This window comes from Nipponia nippon, unplaced genomic scaffold, assembly GCF_047370975.1.
Source record: "Nipponia nippon isolate SJK-2023a ecotype South Korea unplaced genomic scaffold, ASM4737097v1 scaffold_6, whole genome shotgun sequence".
Lineage (NCBI taxonomy): Eukaryota > Metazoa > Chordata > Aves > Pelecaniformes > Threskiornithidae > Nipponia > Nipponia nippon.
This window is the reverse complement of record NW_028262380.1, coordinates 29363420-29381946: the sequence shown is the minus strand read 5'-3', so window position 1 is coordinate 29381946 and position 18527 is coordinate 29363420. Positions and strand designations below refer to the sequence as shown.

The 18527-nt window shown below is 41.2% G+C and overlaps 1 protein-coding gene across 5 annotated transcripts in view; it reads left to right on the top strand.

Moving 5' to 3' along the window:
- The window catches only part of TEC (tec protein tyrosine kinase), a 55170-nt gene that overhangs the window by 21141 nt on the left and 15502 nt on the right, over positions 1-18527 (top strand). For all 5 annotated transcript variants that reach the window (XM_087737096.1, XM_087737097.1, XM_087737099.1 and 2 more), the window contains 3 exons: positions 15235-15336; positions 16366-16447; positions 18013-18141. In XM_087737096.1, the coding sequence (XP_087593222.1) occupies positions 15235-15336; positions 16366-16447; positions 18013-18141 (313 nt within the window). The remainder of the gene's footprint in view (positions 1-15234; positions 15337-16365; positions 16448-18012; positions 18142-18527) is intronic.

The window sequence follows — 18527 nt, the reverse complement described above, 5'->3', positions numbered from 1 at the left end:
CGTATCTCCAGCCTGTCGAGGTCCCTCTGGATGGCAGCATGACCCTCTGGTGTATCAGCCGCTCCTCGCAGTTTGGTGTCATCAAGAAACTTGCTGAGGGTACGCTTTGCCCCATCATCCAGGTCATTACTGAAAATGTTGAACACAATTGGACCTGGTATTGACCCCTGGGGTACACCACTAGTTACTGGCCTCCAACTAGATTTTTTTTGCCACTGACCACCACCCTCCTGGTCTGGCTGTTCAGCCAGTTTTCAATCCACCTTGGAATATGAATTTATGTATTTTTACTGACTATGGAGTTAAAATACATACTTATTTTAGAAAGCTTTTTTTAAAGAATACTCTTCTTCCCTTCCCTTCCCCCCCCCCCGCCCCCCCCCCCCGAGAATAAATAGGTGGGTGCTTAAAAAGCCTTGTGAAAAATGTCTTGCATGCTTACCTTCTGCTAGCTCACAGTCAGGTCAAATAGAAATGTAACTAACAGGTTTTGCAGGTCTAGTTGTTGCCCTTTAAGAAGTTACCACTTGAGCTTTCCCCTTCCCCTGCAGGTTAATGTCCTCCAGCTAAAACACCCTCCAGGAGACTGACTGGTGGATCTGTCTGAGAAGGGGTTTAAACTATTCGTTTTATTTGCAGTGAGATGGAGCAGGGCCGCCCATAGTGCCTTCAGCTGTGGGGGCAGTAACTGCTTAACACGTTCCAGCCTGAGATGAGGACCCTTGGGGTGAAAATATACATTACATCTATGCTAGCCCAGCAGTTTGCTGCTGAAAGAGGCAGGTCCATCTCCTCTCTGTCCTAGCCCTTGCAGGCCTCCCTCATCCACTTGAATTGGTCCTGGCACTTCTTGGAATCTATACTGCTCTGAAAAAACTTGCTAACCATCAGAAAGATATCTGATCTGGTTTTATTTTTGCTGGATTAGTGTTCTGCTGGGTTAGCAAGCTGCGTTAGCTCGGTGCAGGATCTAACAAGTGCCAGAGACAGTGCCAGGTGGTGGAGGAGGACAGGATGTTCTGACTGTTGACATCAGCAGGTTGTTAGACTGGCTCAGCCGTAACACGTAGCTTTCCAACCTCAAACCCTTTTCATTTTCACTGTTCCTCCCACTTTACATTCTTTTAAATGTTAATCAGCATTTTATTTTATTAACAATATTGTCTGAAAATAATGAGCTCTGATCTTAGAGGGGCACACTGAATATTGTTGTGAGCAATACTTGGTCTCTTTGAAAAAAAAATTACTGTGACTAAGATCTCTGTGACGCAGTGGTAGTTATTCCTTTGTGTCACTGGGCAACAGAAATGGAAAAAGTTTGGGGGTTTTATCAGTTTGGTTTTTTTAAGCCAATGATGGTGGCTGCAAGCTTGTGTTTACTGTAAGACAGTTTTATATTCTGGCTGCAAAAATTTATATAAAAAGAAGAAAAAAATTATTGGAGATTAAAATCGTTCTGGCCCATCTGAATAGTTGGAGGTTTATTGCTGAAATAAATGTGACTACTGTGTACGCTGGTTGAATTTAAAGATATGACAGATGAAAGGATAGGTATGGACCGATCTCATTTCAGGCTTGGCAATGTCAGAAGTCCAGATTGGTAAGATAAGCATAGAAATCCAAAGCCAAGAGGATCCCACACCCTCATTTTAATCACATAACTGCAGTGGTAGCAGTCTGCCAAGGGTGGCTTGAGTTCTGCACCTCTAGGCAACGGTATGATTCCCAGTGTGGCAGTTGGACAAACTGAAGTCTTTTCTTGTTTTTTTCCATTTTAACTTCTATGGGAATTCAGTAGAGAGAGTTCAAGAAGACCTCAGGGTTTGTGGTCGTGTGAATAGTAATACCACTTGTTTTTAAAAACAAGATTAAATTAAATCTCGTTACCCAAATTAGTTAATACTCAGTGTGGGCGAGTCGGGATTGTAAATAAGGTGACAGAATTAGATGCTTGGCATGTCTGGTGACAGAAGTGGAACATTTATGACAACAGAAAGCAGTCAACCATAGCAAATGTTGTTCTTGTGAATGCTGCTGAGAGATTTAATTGACCCTGTTCTGTGCAGCCGGTGGTGGGGGATCACTTGCTTTTTGACTAGAAACCGCATGTTATAGAAGCGCTCTTCTCTATTTTTTTTTTTTCTGTCCTATGTCTTGACAAAGTGTCATATACCTCCTTGGAGCAATAAACGATTATCTCGCAAGCATGACTTCTAGCAACAGGGGAAAATCTTGTTTAAAACTGCTCATAACCTATTTAAATCTTTTTATACGTGCTTTCAAGCTGCTCAGGCACCCTGTCATGGTGCAAAGTGCCTACAGTGAAGCTGGAGCTGCACTGCTGCCATGAGAAGGAGAAGCGTAGCTTCTGCACTTAGCACTATTGCTGGACTGTAGGTCATGGAGGACGTGTGTGAGCTATCGATGAAGCTTAACTACAGAATCAGTAAAGAGGCTGAATTTCAAGACTGGTTTCAAAGCACAGAAACCCGAGGAAGGAGAGTCCTGGTTTAGGTCACCTGTGCAAAGCTCTACAATTATGAGTAATGTCATGGGAAACTTATTTTGTGTAGGAAGCCGATAGAACCATGGCTTTTATGGCTTAATTTCTTCTGGCCATTATGCTGTTCGGTTAAAAAAAAAAAAGGACAAGTATCACCTTAAGGCTGGTTAAACAGATGGATGTTAAAGCTTGAAAATAACGATACATCAGGAACTGACTTGCCTTAAGCATCACGGAGAAGAATTTTTAATGTTGTCAGAAAAGAGGAATATTCTGTTTAAGCTGGAGATGGCTTCTGGTTTTGGCTTTTTTTGGCATAAATTCTGTGAATTAGTAAGTGTAAATGTTGGGGAAATGCCATTATTGCACTATTGTGCAATATTGTGCTAACAATTACAAGCATATAAAAGGCTGAGTTAACGTTATAAGTTTCAGGGAGCCTTTAATGGTTTATCAGCTGTCATTGTTGGAAAGAGTATTTTCTGTCTTTTTTCCTTAATGTTGCAAAAGTGGTTAATGAGCTGAATGTTATGGGTTCCATTTGTAATGAAGACAAAAATGTATTGGTTACTTGGGAAGACAAACACCATCACTCCCAATGTCCCCCCCTTCCTCCTTCTTTCCCCAGCTTTATATGCTGAGCATGATGTCATATGGTATGGAATAGCCCTTTGGTCAGTTGGGGTCAGCTGTCCCAGCTGTGGCCCCTCCCAGCTTCTTGTGCACCCTCAGCCCACTCACTGGTGGGGTGGTGTGAGAAGCAGACCTTGACTCTGTGTAAGCACTGCTCAGCAATAACGAAAACACCCCTGTATTGTCAACACTGTTTCCTGCACAAATCCAAAACGTAGCCCCATACTAGCTACTATGAAGAAAATTAACTCTATCCCAGCCAAAATCAGCACATTCTCCACCCCTTATTTTATACCATTTACATCATGCTCAGGTCTCACACTATCTGATACGTTCTCATTACCCACCACCCCCCTTCCCATCCTTTGATATAATACACAGATATTCTCTTAGTCTATGGACCACCTCTGTGAAATGTCTGTAAAATGTCCACAAATGTCCATTGAGTTCATTTAGTCTGTGACTTGGGCTCCATCTGTGATGGTGGTTGCTCACTCAGAACAGGAGAGGTGGTGTGTTGCATGGAGTTATTGGGCACCAAAGCCAGCTCAGGTCAGGTCACTGCTGCACTTGCATTGCTTCATGTAAGGCTTCTCCTCCACTGGTTCAGATGGTTCGTGCTTTAGTAATTCCTATAACATGCAAGTCAAATCATGGGTTACAACAATTTAAAGGTATATGCATTACTATCTCCAACCCTGGCCCGTTTGGACCAGACCACAGCATTTAACATTGCAATGAACTCCTCCCCTTGCCCCTTTTCTGTCTTGGACTTATCCACAGACTGCAGTCCCTTTATTGGTGTACCTACTCCAAGCAGAGCCTTATTTATGAGCCACAGTCTCTCCAGGGGTATTCCTGCTGCAGTATAGCCTTATCCACAGCCACAGTCACTTTGAGGTGCACCTGCTCCAGCATGGCTTTCTCCATGGGCCACAATGCCTTCAGAGATACACCTGCTTCAGCGTGGCCTTACACACAGTCATAGTCCCTTAAGAATTAAGCCTGCTCCAACATGGCCTTACCCATGGCTGCAGTCCCTCCAGGGGAGTACCTGCTCTGTTGTGCTGTGGCACAGACATAACCACAGCCACAGACGCTTTGAGATGTATGTGCTCTGGCATAGGCTTATCCATGGCCACAGATGCTTCAGGGTTTCTTGCTCCCGCGTGGACTCATCCACAGGTCACAGTCCCTTTGACTCAAGTTCACGCTGGAGCTCCAGCCTGGCCAGTACAGCAGCACAGAAACAGTAGTGATGCCCTGGCCATCTGCCAGCCCAGGCGCATCGCCATCGCTGTTATCAAAGTGTTCCCAAGCACAGCAGAGTAAGATGATAAGCAATACAGCAAGCAGCAAAAGCAAAAAGCAGCTACTAATGAGCACTAGATTCTAATATACGGTAGGACAAGCAAGCCCCATGGCAAGCATAGAAGCCTGCCGATTAATAGCTAAACAGCAGTAACAGCTATAAATTCGATCTAGTGCATATCTTCCTGTTCTGAGTATGGAGATGTGCTATAAAGCTGAATATGCCACAGTCAGAAAGACTTAAGATACGTGCAGTGTTCTCAAATGTGCATTATAGACTTACTGAGCCAGCTTTAAACAGATTTACGTAGACACTAGTAACTACGGTGGTTTGGAAGTGGGAAGTAGTAGGCATTTTGGTATAAACTGGCCCTTGCTCTTGAGGACTCCTGCACTCTGCTTACTGGTGTCAGCTGGAGTCATTGATTGCAGTCTAACTTCTCCAGGTAATTTGGTTGTATAGCAAAGGCATGTAATGTTCTAGTGAGGAAACACTAGCATGAAATGTTTTATTAGGAAATCTCTTTCCAGTTTTGTGTGGCTTGAAAGCTCAGCATACTACTTCAGGTATGCTTCTGTTCATTTTCCTGAACTATTTTCTTCTAAGAAATCAAAAAATCCTAATCTGTAGGAAATTAATAAGCAAAGTTAAGCAATTTTGAAATAAACCTGCTTGTCTGAAAATCAAATGTTTAATGCAGTAATTAAAAAAAAAAAAAAAAGTCGCATTTGGAATTTTTTTTTGTATTTTTGACCAGCAAAAACTTAGCTAAGTTTTAGTATGACTTTTTCCAAATTGCTGCTTTCATCTTGAAGGGGGTGCAGGTTTGAAATCCAAGGAGGCATTTGTGGAAGTAACTTCATATATGCATGGCCCTAGGTACGTTTGGCCATTTCTGTCAAAAGTGGCCTCATATCTTGCATATTCAACTTAAAATGCTGTGGAGTTTATTTTCAAAGGTGCGGCGCATTCACACTTTCAGCTGGCTCTGTTTGGAAAATCAAACCTTAGTGTTTATCTAGGAGTCCACCTGATCACTGAAATTGGAAATACTTCAGCTAAATATCAGCTGAACAGTTGTAATGGGAAGGAATACTCACTTTACAGCTCTACCAGTATGCCTGGTGGCTGCTGTCCCACGGTGCAAGTGCCCCCCCCCCCCTCCTTTGCAGAGTGGCTTAGCTGCTGCAAAGAAAACCATCTTTTATTCCTCTCGAGTTAGCCAACAGGACAAACCACGCAGGAATAGCATTCAAGCTACTGCGTCCACCAGAGTGGTCCACCGAGTACTCTTGGTTTGTCCTCTTTCTCCTTGTCTAACAATAAGTTTTGCTGTTGTGAATTCTCTCTCAATGAATGGTCAGAAGATGTCTCTGAACTGGGAGAAGACATTAGGGCAGTCTGATGGCCCTGACTGGAGCAGGCTTACTGCTGTGTTACAGAATGGCCACGATAGCAGGTAACATGTATTTCACACAAGTTTTAGTTAGCTCATGCTAACAGAGCAGCTTACTTGAACTAAAAGTGTCACCAGACTAGAGGTTTTTGCTCTAGATGGCATTTTAGGTAAGGCAAATTCTTTGAGATGAAAGCAAGATAATAAATGTAGGTGTTAAAGCACTTCTCGTCACTGGAATAGTTGAAAGGAGCTGGTTTGCGCAAGTGAGATGTCCTGCTAGTTTGTTGGTTTGAAAAATTTCACATTGATATTTCTCATGAGTGTGGTGCTTCCACAGAGCTGACACAGATCTGGTCATAATTTTATAAATCGTTACCAATGTGTGGACTGTTAGTATCCTCGTATGTATTGGAGCTGTTGAATGTTCCCTTTCACCATGGTATTTCTCTCTCTCAGCTTGCTTAGCAATGACACTCTTCAGTTTGAAAGTGTGCTGTGTGTGGTTTAGTTACTGTCCTCCCACACATGGCGCGGCATGCTCGCATTAACCTTTCCAGCCCACGGCAACTTGCCCTGACCTTGAGCGTGAAGCTGAGTATGAGCTTATGAACGTGAAATTCCTTTAAGCTTTGGCATCTTTATTGTTTGCTCATGCTCGCTGTATGGATTACAGTTTACAGCAATAAACGGTTTCTATGGGATTTTGCGTTTTCAAAAGGTGTAGGCTAAATCCTGGTCCCCGTGGTTACCCCGCGTGTTTGGGTGAATAGGGGTCTGCGGTGTTAGAGGGAGGACAAAATGGGGGAGAGTCTGTGCTGCGATACCCGTTAGCTCTGGAGGGGCTGCACAGAGGATATTGGGGTAGGCACAGCACTTACGTATTTATTAATATGCAGAAACCATTTGGTTCTACAGAGAAGGCAAATAATAGCCCCAGAGGGAAAACATTTAAGAGTCTCTTTTAGAAGGATGCTTCTGTGGAGTCAAGGAGAAGGCGGCTCTCCGATGAGCTGATCTTGGGAGGCGCAGAGTGCTCCTGTCTTCACTGGCAGTAGTGGTATTTGCCATCAGGATCAGACTTCTGTGAAAACTGTCTTGTATAAACAGAACTGTTACAACTAACAAAACCCAACCAGGATATAAATGAAAAAAGCAGAATAAAAACTTGAACATTCTTGGGCGTCGCTAATTTTGAAAGTCTCTTCCTAAGGAAAAAAGATTCTTCTGCAAGAGCTGTATTTGGTTCTTGTAATTTGAATAGAGGGGAGACAGAAGCTACTGAAATTACCGTGGTGATATTTTAAGGAAGGAAAAATAACTTTAAAAGGTCTGAGGCCCACCCTAAAGCTGCAGGTTTCAGGGTAGAATTGTGTAGCTTCATTGCAACACTAATCTTGTGCAAATACTTCCTTTGGAGCATAACAACGTTAGAGTTCCAAAAAGTTATGCTAGTTACTTTTCTTTTTTTAACAGAAGAATAATGTGTATTCATTCTACTGTTGTTTATTCCTGTAGTGCTTATCCCTTATTATTTTTAACTTAATTGCCCTGATTTATACGGTTTCCTTAGTCATTGCATAGGTGATTTAATTCTTCATATAAATGAAAGCACAATTCAGTATTAAAATGCTTCTGATAATTTCACTGATTACTCTTGTTTTTTAATGTAAGATAAATAGCTTCTGAAATGAGTAGATTGGCAGGGCCTTTTTTTGTTCCAAGTCATAGGTAGTAATGATAGAGATTTCTTAAAATACTTGCAAGTTTGCACAATAACTTTATTCCAGCTTGATCTGGACAAGGATTGTGAGTTGGCTGCTGTTTACCCTTTAGGAAACAGAAGTGGATATACACTTCCACATGAATCATGTAGAAGACCTCAGCTATCCTTACTGGGGACATACCTTTACAACTGTCTCTAAGAGAGGTTCAGTTCTTACCGTTTAACAATTTTTAATGGAATTAAAGACAGGGTTTTTTTCCCCAGCATTGTCAGAAAAAGAATGAATCAAAGTTTTTAAAGTACAGTCAGGATAGATAGATTGTTTAAAACACACGCACGTGCTTTTTTTTAAACGTGTATATATATATATAAAAATTAAAGGTGCAATGATTAACTTGTAACAGTGATTTTCAGCATAAAGTATATTGCTGAGCAAGTACAACGATGTATTTACAAGTTATCCCACCTAGAATGATGCCTGTCACATCCATCTGGATAGAGAATATTCTGTTTGTACCACTTAAAAACTTAAAGAGAAGACAGATAACAGTAGGCACAGCTGGGAAATCTGAAGCAGGTGCAAGTGAGAACTGTCAAATTGGAGAAATAACTTGAAGCTATTCATGTGAATGGAGGCAGCTTAATTGATGCACGGGAATATTCACTTGAAAAGAGCAAGTCATAAAGAAACTTAAGTTGTAAAAGAAGTTGGTTATGTTGCAGTAATGATTCCCTGTTCTCTATAACTTCCACCAGAAGAAAAGTCTGATATAAAATGAGGTTCTGCAATAATTATCTTTCTAGAAGAATTTTGATGTTTATGAGATGGAACAAATTAGACATAGTTGAAGTTGAAAAGTGTAGGTTGTAGTTGTTGAGACACTGACAAGGCATGGGTAAGAATATTTACTGATGAATAGACAGGAGTGGATGAGTCTTAAAGGTGTTAAGAAGGAAATGCTGGAAGGTAAATGAGATGCTGGAAAATAAATGAGATTCCGGAAGGCTAGAGAAGGCCTAGTTTTAAAAGAGTGCAGAAGAGTAGCTGAGAAACTGTGAGCTATGAAGAACTTCTAGAAAAGTGCTAGAAAAAACAGGCTTGTTGAAAGTACCTGCAAGATACCAAAATTGCACATCAGCCAACAAAGATTTGACAAGAATAAAAAAAAAACCCCTCAAACTTACCTTTGTTCTTTCTGCCGTGGGTAACAAGTCTCGTGGGTAGCAGAGAAACAGCAGATATCCTGTGTTTTCATTGCAGTAAGGGTTTTGACACTGCTGTATGAGACATTTTCAGATGTTGGCATTAGAAATGACCTATATAAACATCTTGTAAATCTGACTGCAGAACACATGGGTAACTGGTACAGTGTTCAGTAGGCATCAGTGGCTTGCTTTCGTGTTGACAGACTGTCGTGAATAGGGTGTCCTGTCTTGCATTTCAGTATTTTCACTAGTGATATTGTTGCTGAAATTGTTGCTGAAATAGAAGCTTGTTGAGTTCTCAGGTGATGTAAAACTTGAAGGAGCTGCAAGCATTTTGGAAAACAAGTCTAGAAATTAAAGTGGTATATTGGGATTAGCGATGTGGTGGGTTTGGTTGGTTGTTTTTTTTATTTTGTAGACTGTGACTCAGTGTGGATAAGTGCAAAAGGTAAAAGTTTAGCCAGGAATGCTGAAATATTCAAATATGGAATGGGAATAAATAGCTAAGTGTCAGGCTGTCTCCAGCAGGACCCTGGTGACCAGATAGCGAATGATAAGCTGGATATGCATCGATACCCTGTTGTTGTGAAAAAGGCACATGTTACGTTAGGATGAATAAATGGGACTGTGAATCCTTACAATCTGGTGATAAGGCATCAGCTGCAGTGCTGCATCTGGTTTGGGGCTGTAAATTTCAAGGAAGATGTGGACTTGCCTGTGAGATTCAGGAACAGTGGGAAGGATGAGGTGCCCAAAAGCCTGGAGTGTGATGAAGGGTTGGTAGAGCAGCAAGCGTTTAAAGCGGAGAGACGGACTGGTGATGGACAGGAATCTTCAAAGACAAAAACCCCCTCAGCTCTGTAGTTGTGCACTCCATCACCTGAACCTTGAAAGAGTAGGTAAAGCAGCTGGTGCCTTGGCTAGGTGACCTCTCGGGTCCTGCCCTGGGGCTCTGGTCACTTGCCTGTGATGCTCGTAGACTTGGGCTTTCCTCCTTTCTTGTCTCAAGTTGTCCGAGTCTAGTGTTCAGATAGCATGAAGGCTGTGTTAGAGGGCTGGCTGAAGGAAAGGTGTCACTCACCCTACAGACAGAGCGATGGCCCTGAGAGGGGAGAAAACAGGGTAGAAATGCTACAGCTGCGCTGGCCAGACTCAGAGCTCTGTGAAGACTTCACAGAAAACTGGGAACAGAAGATTCGTCTGAAAGAACCTGAAGCTATGTGCTAGTTATTTTGAAAGCTGAAAGGTTGTAGGTGACTTAGGGCCTGACATAGTTGGAGGCCTGGCTGATTTATTGAGTGTCCTTTATTCTTATTTATATTGCTGCCTTATGTGATTGCAGCAATGTATCGTAACATGTAGAATGTATCATAATTGTGTACATATGACTGACTGCCTCTCAATTGCAGGAGAAGAGTAAATTACAGATAATGTGTTGTAGTCATGGTTAGGAAGTTGCATCAGTGCTACTGCAGAGAATTTCTTATTGTGCTTTTCGGTCTCTTCAGTGCTGGTGGTTGGCATGGCCAACTGAGCAGCCAGGCCATGGTAAAGAATTCTTGGTTTCCTATTTTGCAGGACAGGGTTTAAGACTTTCTCCTTCTCACTTATATTTGTATTACTTTTCCTCTTGAAATTCTTTCCAAGAGGCAGATCTTGGATCAGGTCAGACTAGATCAGAATAATAATCACCTCCTGCTTTTTATCTCAATTCTAGCCATTTTGGAAAGGTGAATAGAAGTACTTGATACTTGCTTTTCTTAGAATAATAATTAAAAAAAAAATGAATTGAAAGGAGGCAGGGCATTCTTCAACATGTCTGACATACTGGAAAATAAGGGGATGGAAAATGTGGCTACCTAACACCTAGCTACAGTAATTATATTTGCATAACCAGTAATTGCTTGGGTGAAAATGCCTCTCAAGAGGGAACCGCAGCAGTATCCAGTACTTCGTATCGCTAAATGGCAATGCTATTTAAAATACAAATAAACAAACAAAAACCTCAAACCCGAAAACACCCTTACATTTGGCTTTGGAGCATATTCTGCCAGAGAAGTTTTCTACAGGGGATGTTGGGTTAGCCAGGCTTCTCTGAGGTTTTCTAAAGTTGCAGAGCAGCTCCATAAAAGGAGAAGTCCGTAATGCTGAGATCTTTTATACTTGAGAATAAAAGTTCCATGGGTCACGTGCTGATGACCTCAGGGTTTCCTACATGGGGATAAGCGTAGGAGAAAGAAATAGTATGAAAAACAAAGAGAGAGAGACAGCATGGGCGAAACAAAATCTGGCTATTTCTTGACAGCTGGGCTCACTTCTGTGTGTTTTCATTGAGTTTTTTTCCAAGTACTTTGTATTGTTTAAGCCCCCACCCCACTTTTTTGAGGGTAAGCAGCACAATCTGTTCATTAGCAAAGAGGAAATACACTGAAGAAACATTTTATCTGATAGTGGGAATGGGAGCTTCTTAAGCTGTAAAGCTACTATATTCAGCAGAGGAGTAATTCCAAGTGTACAGAGGATGAGCTGTTTGATTGTATACTTATCCAACACTTAGATATTTCTTGTCTTCCTGTATTCTAAGATTATTTTTTTAAAGGAATTGTGTAATCATATATTTGTTCCATATCTGACTATGTAGGTCTAGTGTTGTAACTTCTTGATGTTACTGTCTTATATGCTAAATAATAGGAATAGCTTATTCTTTTTGCATTGCATGGAAACAAGACTTACTGCCTGGACTGGCCATCCTCATTGTGAGCAAGGAACAGGGCTTCTGAAACTGTAAATGAAGTTTTTGAAACGTAGGCAAGTATGAAGTACATACGGCATTTTGAGAAGCTTTGTATAGTAGTTTCTGTATAGTCACTTCCCTTTTGTTATTTTCAGCAAGCGGATACATTTAAAAAAACCCCAAACCTTTAGTGTAACTTTGAAGCACATATTTTTATCTATTTGTAATCCTTATAGGGATATAGTATTTTTAGACCTTTATTGCTGTTCTAACCATGTGTCCTTCTATAGGCTTCCCTCTAAAGGCATACATCTATCTTCAGAAAAGGGGTGGACCAGCTTTCATAGGTCCCTTGGGTTCACTGGCCTGTGATTTTTCCAAATCCTCTGTTAATACTTGTGTCCAGCTGAGACAGCATGCATGAATGTCCTGGTGAAATAGTAATAATTCTATAGTGAATCTAACCTTTTTCTACTATGTTAGCCATCTTCCACCTCCAAAACCAACCATGAAACATGTCCCTCTGCCTCCTATGGTTTGACATTGCATAATTAGCCATTGTATTACTTTTGTCTCTTTGTAGCAGAGGTCACTTGTTGGAAAGAGTGGTTGTAGTGGATTTCTCATGGCTGGCTCATGCCTGCGCCTCTGTTTCCCAGCTACTTCAGGGCTTGAGCTCTCCCTTGATTCTGCATTTCATGCCGGCCGTACGCCTGGGTCTAGAGCAAGCCGTTTGGCTTGCTGAATAAATGCAACACAGTGATGGTGTGGAAGATGTCCCATTATAAAGGGAAATCATTTAAGTAGAGAGGGGAGAGAACTTGCAGTGGTCTTGTTAGCATTTTTCTTGAGTCATTCCTTCCTGCTCCTGTGCCCCTTGGTTTAATAGTGAGAAATGCTGAGGTAAAACACAGCTGCACACCTGACAACTTCAAGCCTGCTGGCCATTAATAACTGTTGCTTCTGATGCAATCTGAAACATGTCTGGAGTAGTACATTTGTATTTAATTTCACAGATGTAAGTTTTTTTAAAATCTGTAAAGTATGCAAAAATAGAATAATCTTCTCTGATGTTAGGCTTAATTTGCTGGATTGAGTTGTAAGGCAGGTCAACTTTGAGTTGGCTTAATTTAGCATCTCATGGTGAAGCAAACTGACCCACCTTAAATCACGGAAGTGTATAAAGGGACGACTTAGGAAATAAGATTACTGGAATGATGTGCTATGTATCAGGAGGTTTGCTTTATTTTTTCCCCAAAAATGTTAGTTGATTATTTTGTTGGATTCCTGTCCTTCGTCCTCCTGGCAGATGCATGCTCCTTTTGAGTGAGCGCTCACTGAATGCTGGAATTGGCGTGAAAATCTGAGTCTTGATGGAGAGGCGGGTTCAGAGAAAGTAATAAAGCCTGTTCCTCTGAGGAATTTCTGTCATTCCAGATAAAAAACCCAATGCATATCATCTCTCTCTCTGTCCCACAACCTCAGTTAACCAGCAGGTGGGATCCAAGCAATATATGAGTACCCCACTGGACACAGAAACCTGGGTAGATACATTACAGAAGTGGCAAGTGTTTCTTCTTTGTATGTTGTTGTGCAGGAAAAAAGATTTGGAGAGGTGTCTTCAACACAATTATGTGGAGCATTGAATTCTGTGCTTCATGAAAAAGTGTATCTCGTTCGGATCCTCCTGCCCTGAAGCTGCCAGGCCTGCCACGCAGTGACGAGGGAAGGGAAAAGCAATACTTGCTGCTGTACCAAGTGTTGTAGACGTCAGTAACTCAATTTTTGGCATTTGCATGAATGTATGTTTTACTTTGGGCAGTCAAAGTTTAAGTAAGGGGATACCATAAAATAAACAGAAGACTTGAAACAATTTTTTGATCAAAAATCCAAGGTTGCATACTTGGTGCAAATTATTTTTCAGCATAAACCGATATAGCTTTGTAGTACAGCTCATGGTAATGTTTATGATTTTTTTTAATGGTTCATTAAAATGCCTAATTCTTTTTTTTTTTCTCTCTCTTCACCCCCCCCCCCCCGATTTTAAGAAGCCCCTTATTGAGCCTTCTTTTATAGTTTTTGTTTTTTCTGATGTTAAATAACAGTTACAGCTTTATCTTAACTTAGTTCCTGTCATTCTTCCTGATGCTGACCATGACGTGCATGAATTCTTCATGCACATTTTCTCTGCCTGCTTTCTTCATAACAGTATACATAAGAGACAGAGTACTAAATGTGTTTTAAATGCTGATGAAACTTCCATGTTTTCCATGGGTAGTAACTATTGTGTTTCTAGGGTGGCGGAATTGTGACAGCTATATTTGAAGTTGCTCTTTGCTTCTGTTGATAAGACTGTGTTTTCAGTTCCTTATGATTGTGCCAGACTTGTGCTATTTGGGCTAAATTTCTATCCTCAGGAGAGAAGAGGGCAGCTGAGTAAGGATTGGAGTATCTCAAATAATTCAGTAATTACTAATTATTTCCACATCGTGTGAACAGTGTCCATCTTTCATAAGCTGCACTCTGGACTGGATGTGTTGGATGTGCTTGGCAAGTCAAAATTTTTGATGTGGATTAATTCAGGACCATCCATGAACTGCTGCCATTTTTTTGTTCTAGATTCCAGTAGAAACTTCCTCTCCTATTAGAGACTTGGTTCTCCCAAAAGTGAGAGGTGGCCCTATACAGTCTTCATAGATTCATCATCATTTTGCTCTCAGAAATGTATTGTTCATGTGTTTCCCTTTGCCATATAGTAGAACACGTTGTAAATTTCTGTGCTGGGCTCTCATTTTTAGCCTCTTCTGCTTCAGGTAAAGGAAAATGGTTTTGAACAATTCCTTCAGAAACAGCCACCTTAAAAAGATCCACTTGTGTGCAGACTTCGCTGTTATTTCCTATTGCTTTTACATGAAGACTAAAGCTTAGTACGCACCACCTCCAGTTATGGGCTGCTCTTCCAAGGAGCTTCCTTTCTGGAGTGTTGAACTACACCGTATTTCCATGCATTGCTACTTCGGGCAGCACCTGCTGAGCCCCATGGGCACTCCTTTCCTTCTTTAAGATCTTCATAATTATCAATTTAGGCGAGCCAAATCTTCTCAGATGTCTGTGCTTTTGACCTTGCTTCTTCAGGGCTTCTGCAAGCCTTGGTCAAAGAAGTTCCTTCAACACAAACCCCAGCTTGGTCCGGGGATGGGCTTCACTCGCAGCTTCTGCTTCCTGCCTCAGCAGGAACTTGCCTGAGCAGCATCCCAGTTTCTCTGGAAACTTGGGGAAACACAGCGGTAGCCACACGAAGAGTGGGAGCACTTCAGCAATGGAGTGAGGGAGCAGATGAGATGATGCATCGGCACCTATTTCCCTCACCGGTTTTAATCATAATTTAAAATCAGCAAGGGGGAAGCCTTCCTTCATCTGTACTCAATTTATTTTGTGTAAAGAAGAGTGGATTAAACCTATGATTACAACTGATTGGAAACTTTATATAGAAAGAAGTGGAACTTTTTACTAAGCAATTACACTGTACTCTGTGCACTTGCACAACTGTAGATCTTTATACTCTCTCTCATTTTTCAAATGACTTCTGCAGATAAAGCAACATCAGTATCCTAAGTGGAAAAGAAAGCAAGAAGTCTCTGCTGGGGGAAAAAAAAAAAAAAAAAAAAGAGAATTAGATAAATCAGTTATATTTTACGTAATGTTTTTTGCTTTTCTCTTACAGAAAAAGTACAGAAAAGGATCTGTGGATATTTCAAGGATTAAATGTGTAGAAGTTGTAAAAAGCGATGGTATTATTCCCTGTCAAAATAAATATCCATTTCAGGTACGTTCCTTTTATATAAAATATATAAATTACAGTGCTCTTTTCAACAGCACCAAGCCATTTGGATGTAACTTGCTTGAAATTACTGTCACCTCTAAATACGGAGCCCATTCTCTGGCTTTCTGGAGCTGTGTGGGAGGTGGCTCAGGATCAGTGATTAAAACCCATCCCCAGCAAGCTCTGCTCCCCCTGCAGTCCCCTCCCTTGGGAGCTGTGCCTCATACACTTGGTCTTCATCTTTTCTCCACCCTCTCTGTCTGGGTTTTGCCTGGAAAGTGCCTTGTCCTGGTCTTCCTCCAAAACAGGTTAGCTGGCAGCCCATTTTCCCTGTCTTCATTCTTTCACATTAAATTAAATTACCATTAAATGATATAGGAATAAGAAACTCAAGATAAAACTTGTTGCATTTTCTTCCATTGTGAACTTAATGGAAATAAACATAGAAAACAAAGTGCTTAGAGGGGAAAAAGAAATGTTTAGATATGGGGGGGTTGGATGCTGTGCCTGCTTACGATAGAGGGAATGGTTGGAGGGGGGGTGAATTCTACTGCCGGAGAGGGGACTCTGGACCCTTTCTTCCAGGGCAAAACTTGCTTTCCACCAGTACAAGCAGTGAAGAACAAGAAAGCAAGATTCACCCCAGAGCAGTACAGAATCACAAGGAGTTATGAAATGGCCGGGAACAAAGGATATCTGATTAGGAAATAGCTTTAGCAATTAAATTGAACTGTTTTTAGAAAACACACGGTGAAGAATGAACAAAGCAAAGCGCGAAGCAAACATTTTTAAGGAATACTCTCAAGATAATGTACCATTACAAAATCCTTCCTTATTCTACTGAAACCATCATATATGAATAGTAAACCCTAATAAACTTCTCCCAGTTTCTGCATTTTGTGGCTGAGGATACTAATTTTGCCAAATGTAAGTCAGTTGTCTTGTTCTGTTTCTTGAGGAATAAATAAATGAATATTAACAGGTAAATGTCTTTTTGATATTTGTTTTTCCCCCCACACCCCCCCCCTCCAGGTTGTATATGATGCTAATACGCTTTATATTTTTGCACCAAGTGCACAAAGCCGGGATCAGTGGGTGAGGAATCTGAAAGAAGGTAATGGAAATTGCTCATACTTAATATCTGCCATGTTTAGATGCCTTTACTTGAGCTGGCTGGCCGGGATGGAGTTAACTTGGTTCTGTGTTTTGCATTTGTGGCCAAAACAGTGTTGAAAACACACCAGTGTTTTAGTTGTTGCTGAGCAGTGCTTGCAGGGTATGGAGGCTTGGCCTTTTTCTCCCTCTGCCCCCGCACTGAGGAGGCTGGGAGGTGACACAGCTGGGACAGCGGACCTGGGCTGACCAAAGGGATATTCCAGGCCATATAATGTCATGCTTGGCAATAAAAACTGCGATAAAGGAAGACGGGGCTTGGGGTTTTTTGGCTTCCGTATTGGCCGGTGCTCAGAGACTGGCTGGGCATTGGTCTGCTTTGTGGGAGATGGTGGTTGCCTTTACATCACTTTTGTTGTTTTTTTTTTTTTTTCTTTCTTTTGGTTATTAAGCTGTCTTTATCTCAACCCACAACTTTTCTCCTCTTGCTCTTTTCTATTCTCTCCCCCATCCTGCTGGGCGGGGGACTGGGCGAGAGGCTGTGTGGGTGCTTAGCTGCTGGCCGGTGTCAACCCACAACAAGCTAGAAAATAAAGTGGTAGAGTTCCTATTGCATGTATCCACTGATTTTTATTTTTATTGGGCCAGCTCATCGTTTGCATACACAGCATGTGATAATGGGTCCTGGGAGTATCAAACACCCAGACTGATTTAATTTGATTTGTGAAGTCCAACTGCAGTCAGAATTTGACTCTCTGCTTTTGCACAACGTGTAAATCATCAAAAAGCTTGTCCAAGCTAGTTAGTGGCATCACTGAAAAATTTTGTTTGAATGTAGCCAAGCAACATTGCAGGCCTGATGATGGTCTTACACTGCTGTAAAATGACAGGAGGCATCTCCACTGAGATGTGATCTGATAAATGCTATTATAGTGAGTAAAGATGTTTTTTTTTCAAGAACGTCTTAATGGTTTCTGCCACCATCAAATGTTCACATTAATTGCAGGTGCTCTGTAAAGTAATAAGAAATAATTCCCGGGCTGGGGACTACAGGGCAGGGAATAACCTCTGAAACTCAGCAAGCCCATAGGATGGGGATAAGGAGCCTTTCAAGCCAAACACAGGCATTGTGCCATGGAATAGCAATAAATGCCAGTTATCTTTCCCTCCCGAACACTATTTGTAGAGGAAATTGAGTTACTTGCAGCAGTAATAAAAAGAGAAGGGCCTTCACAGCTGCCTGACTGCTTCACAGGGTGCAGGTGGGTGCCTGGGTCTCCTTTTGTGGATGCACCAAGTGCCTGCCCCTGCTGGGATGACTGGTTTAGGCAGGGAGTATAGCACTCTCTTCTGGAATAAAGTCATGTATTATCCTAAAAATGTCTATTACTATCATTATATCACCCCTTGTAAACTCGTTAGAAGGTCCTTAAGAGAAGCAGTGCTGTAGTAAGGCCAATAAGTGAAGATTATGCCTACTGTCAGAGGTATTGTAATATTTATTAAAAATGTCCCTCTTGCAGATTTTTTTTTAATATCTTTCAATATATGCTCTTCTTCTTGTAGAAATAAAGAACAACAGCAATATAATGGTAAAATATCATCCTAAATTCTGGACAGAGGGAATTTATCAGTGCTGCAGACAGACAGAAAAATTAGCACCTGGCTGTGAAAAATATAATCTTTTTGAAAACAGTAAGTACATATGTTTTCATATGAAGTTGTTTTGGTGTATTTTTCTGCTTTTTTATATGATCCTGTCATCACACCTGAACGCTCCAGATATTAGGCAAATTTATAGAGCACAGTGAATCAGTGATACTACGCCTAAAGTAAATCAAAATGTTTGTTTCATTTCCAAGCATTTTGTAAAAAATATAAAAGGCAGTGAATTGTCCTCCCAAAAAATGTTCAGAAAAAGCTGAAAAGAATCATTGAGGTTGCTGGATTTGTTTCACTTGGTTTGTTTTTCTCATCTGTAACTTATTTGACCAAGTGTTTACCTCAGACTGAGGATAAAACCTGATGGTGAAAAAGACTCAGCTAGAAATTCTTGCCAGCTCTTCAGTTTTAATAAATAA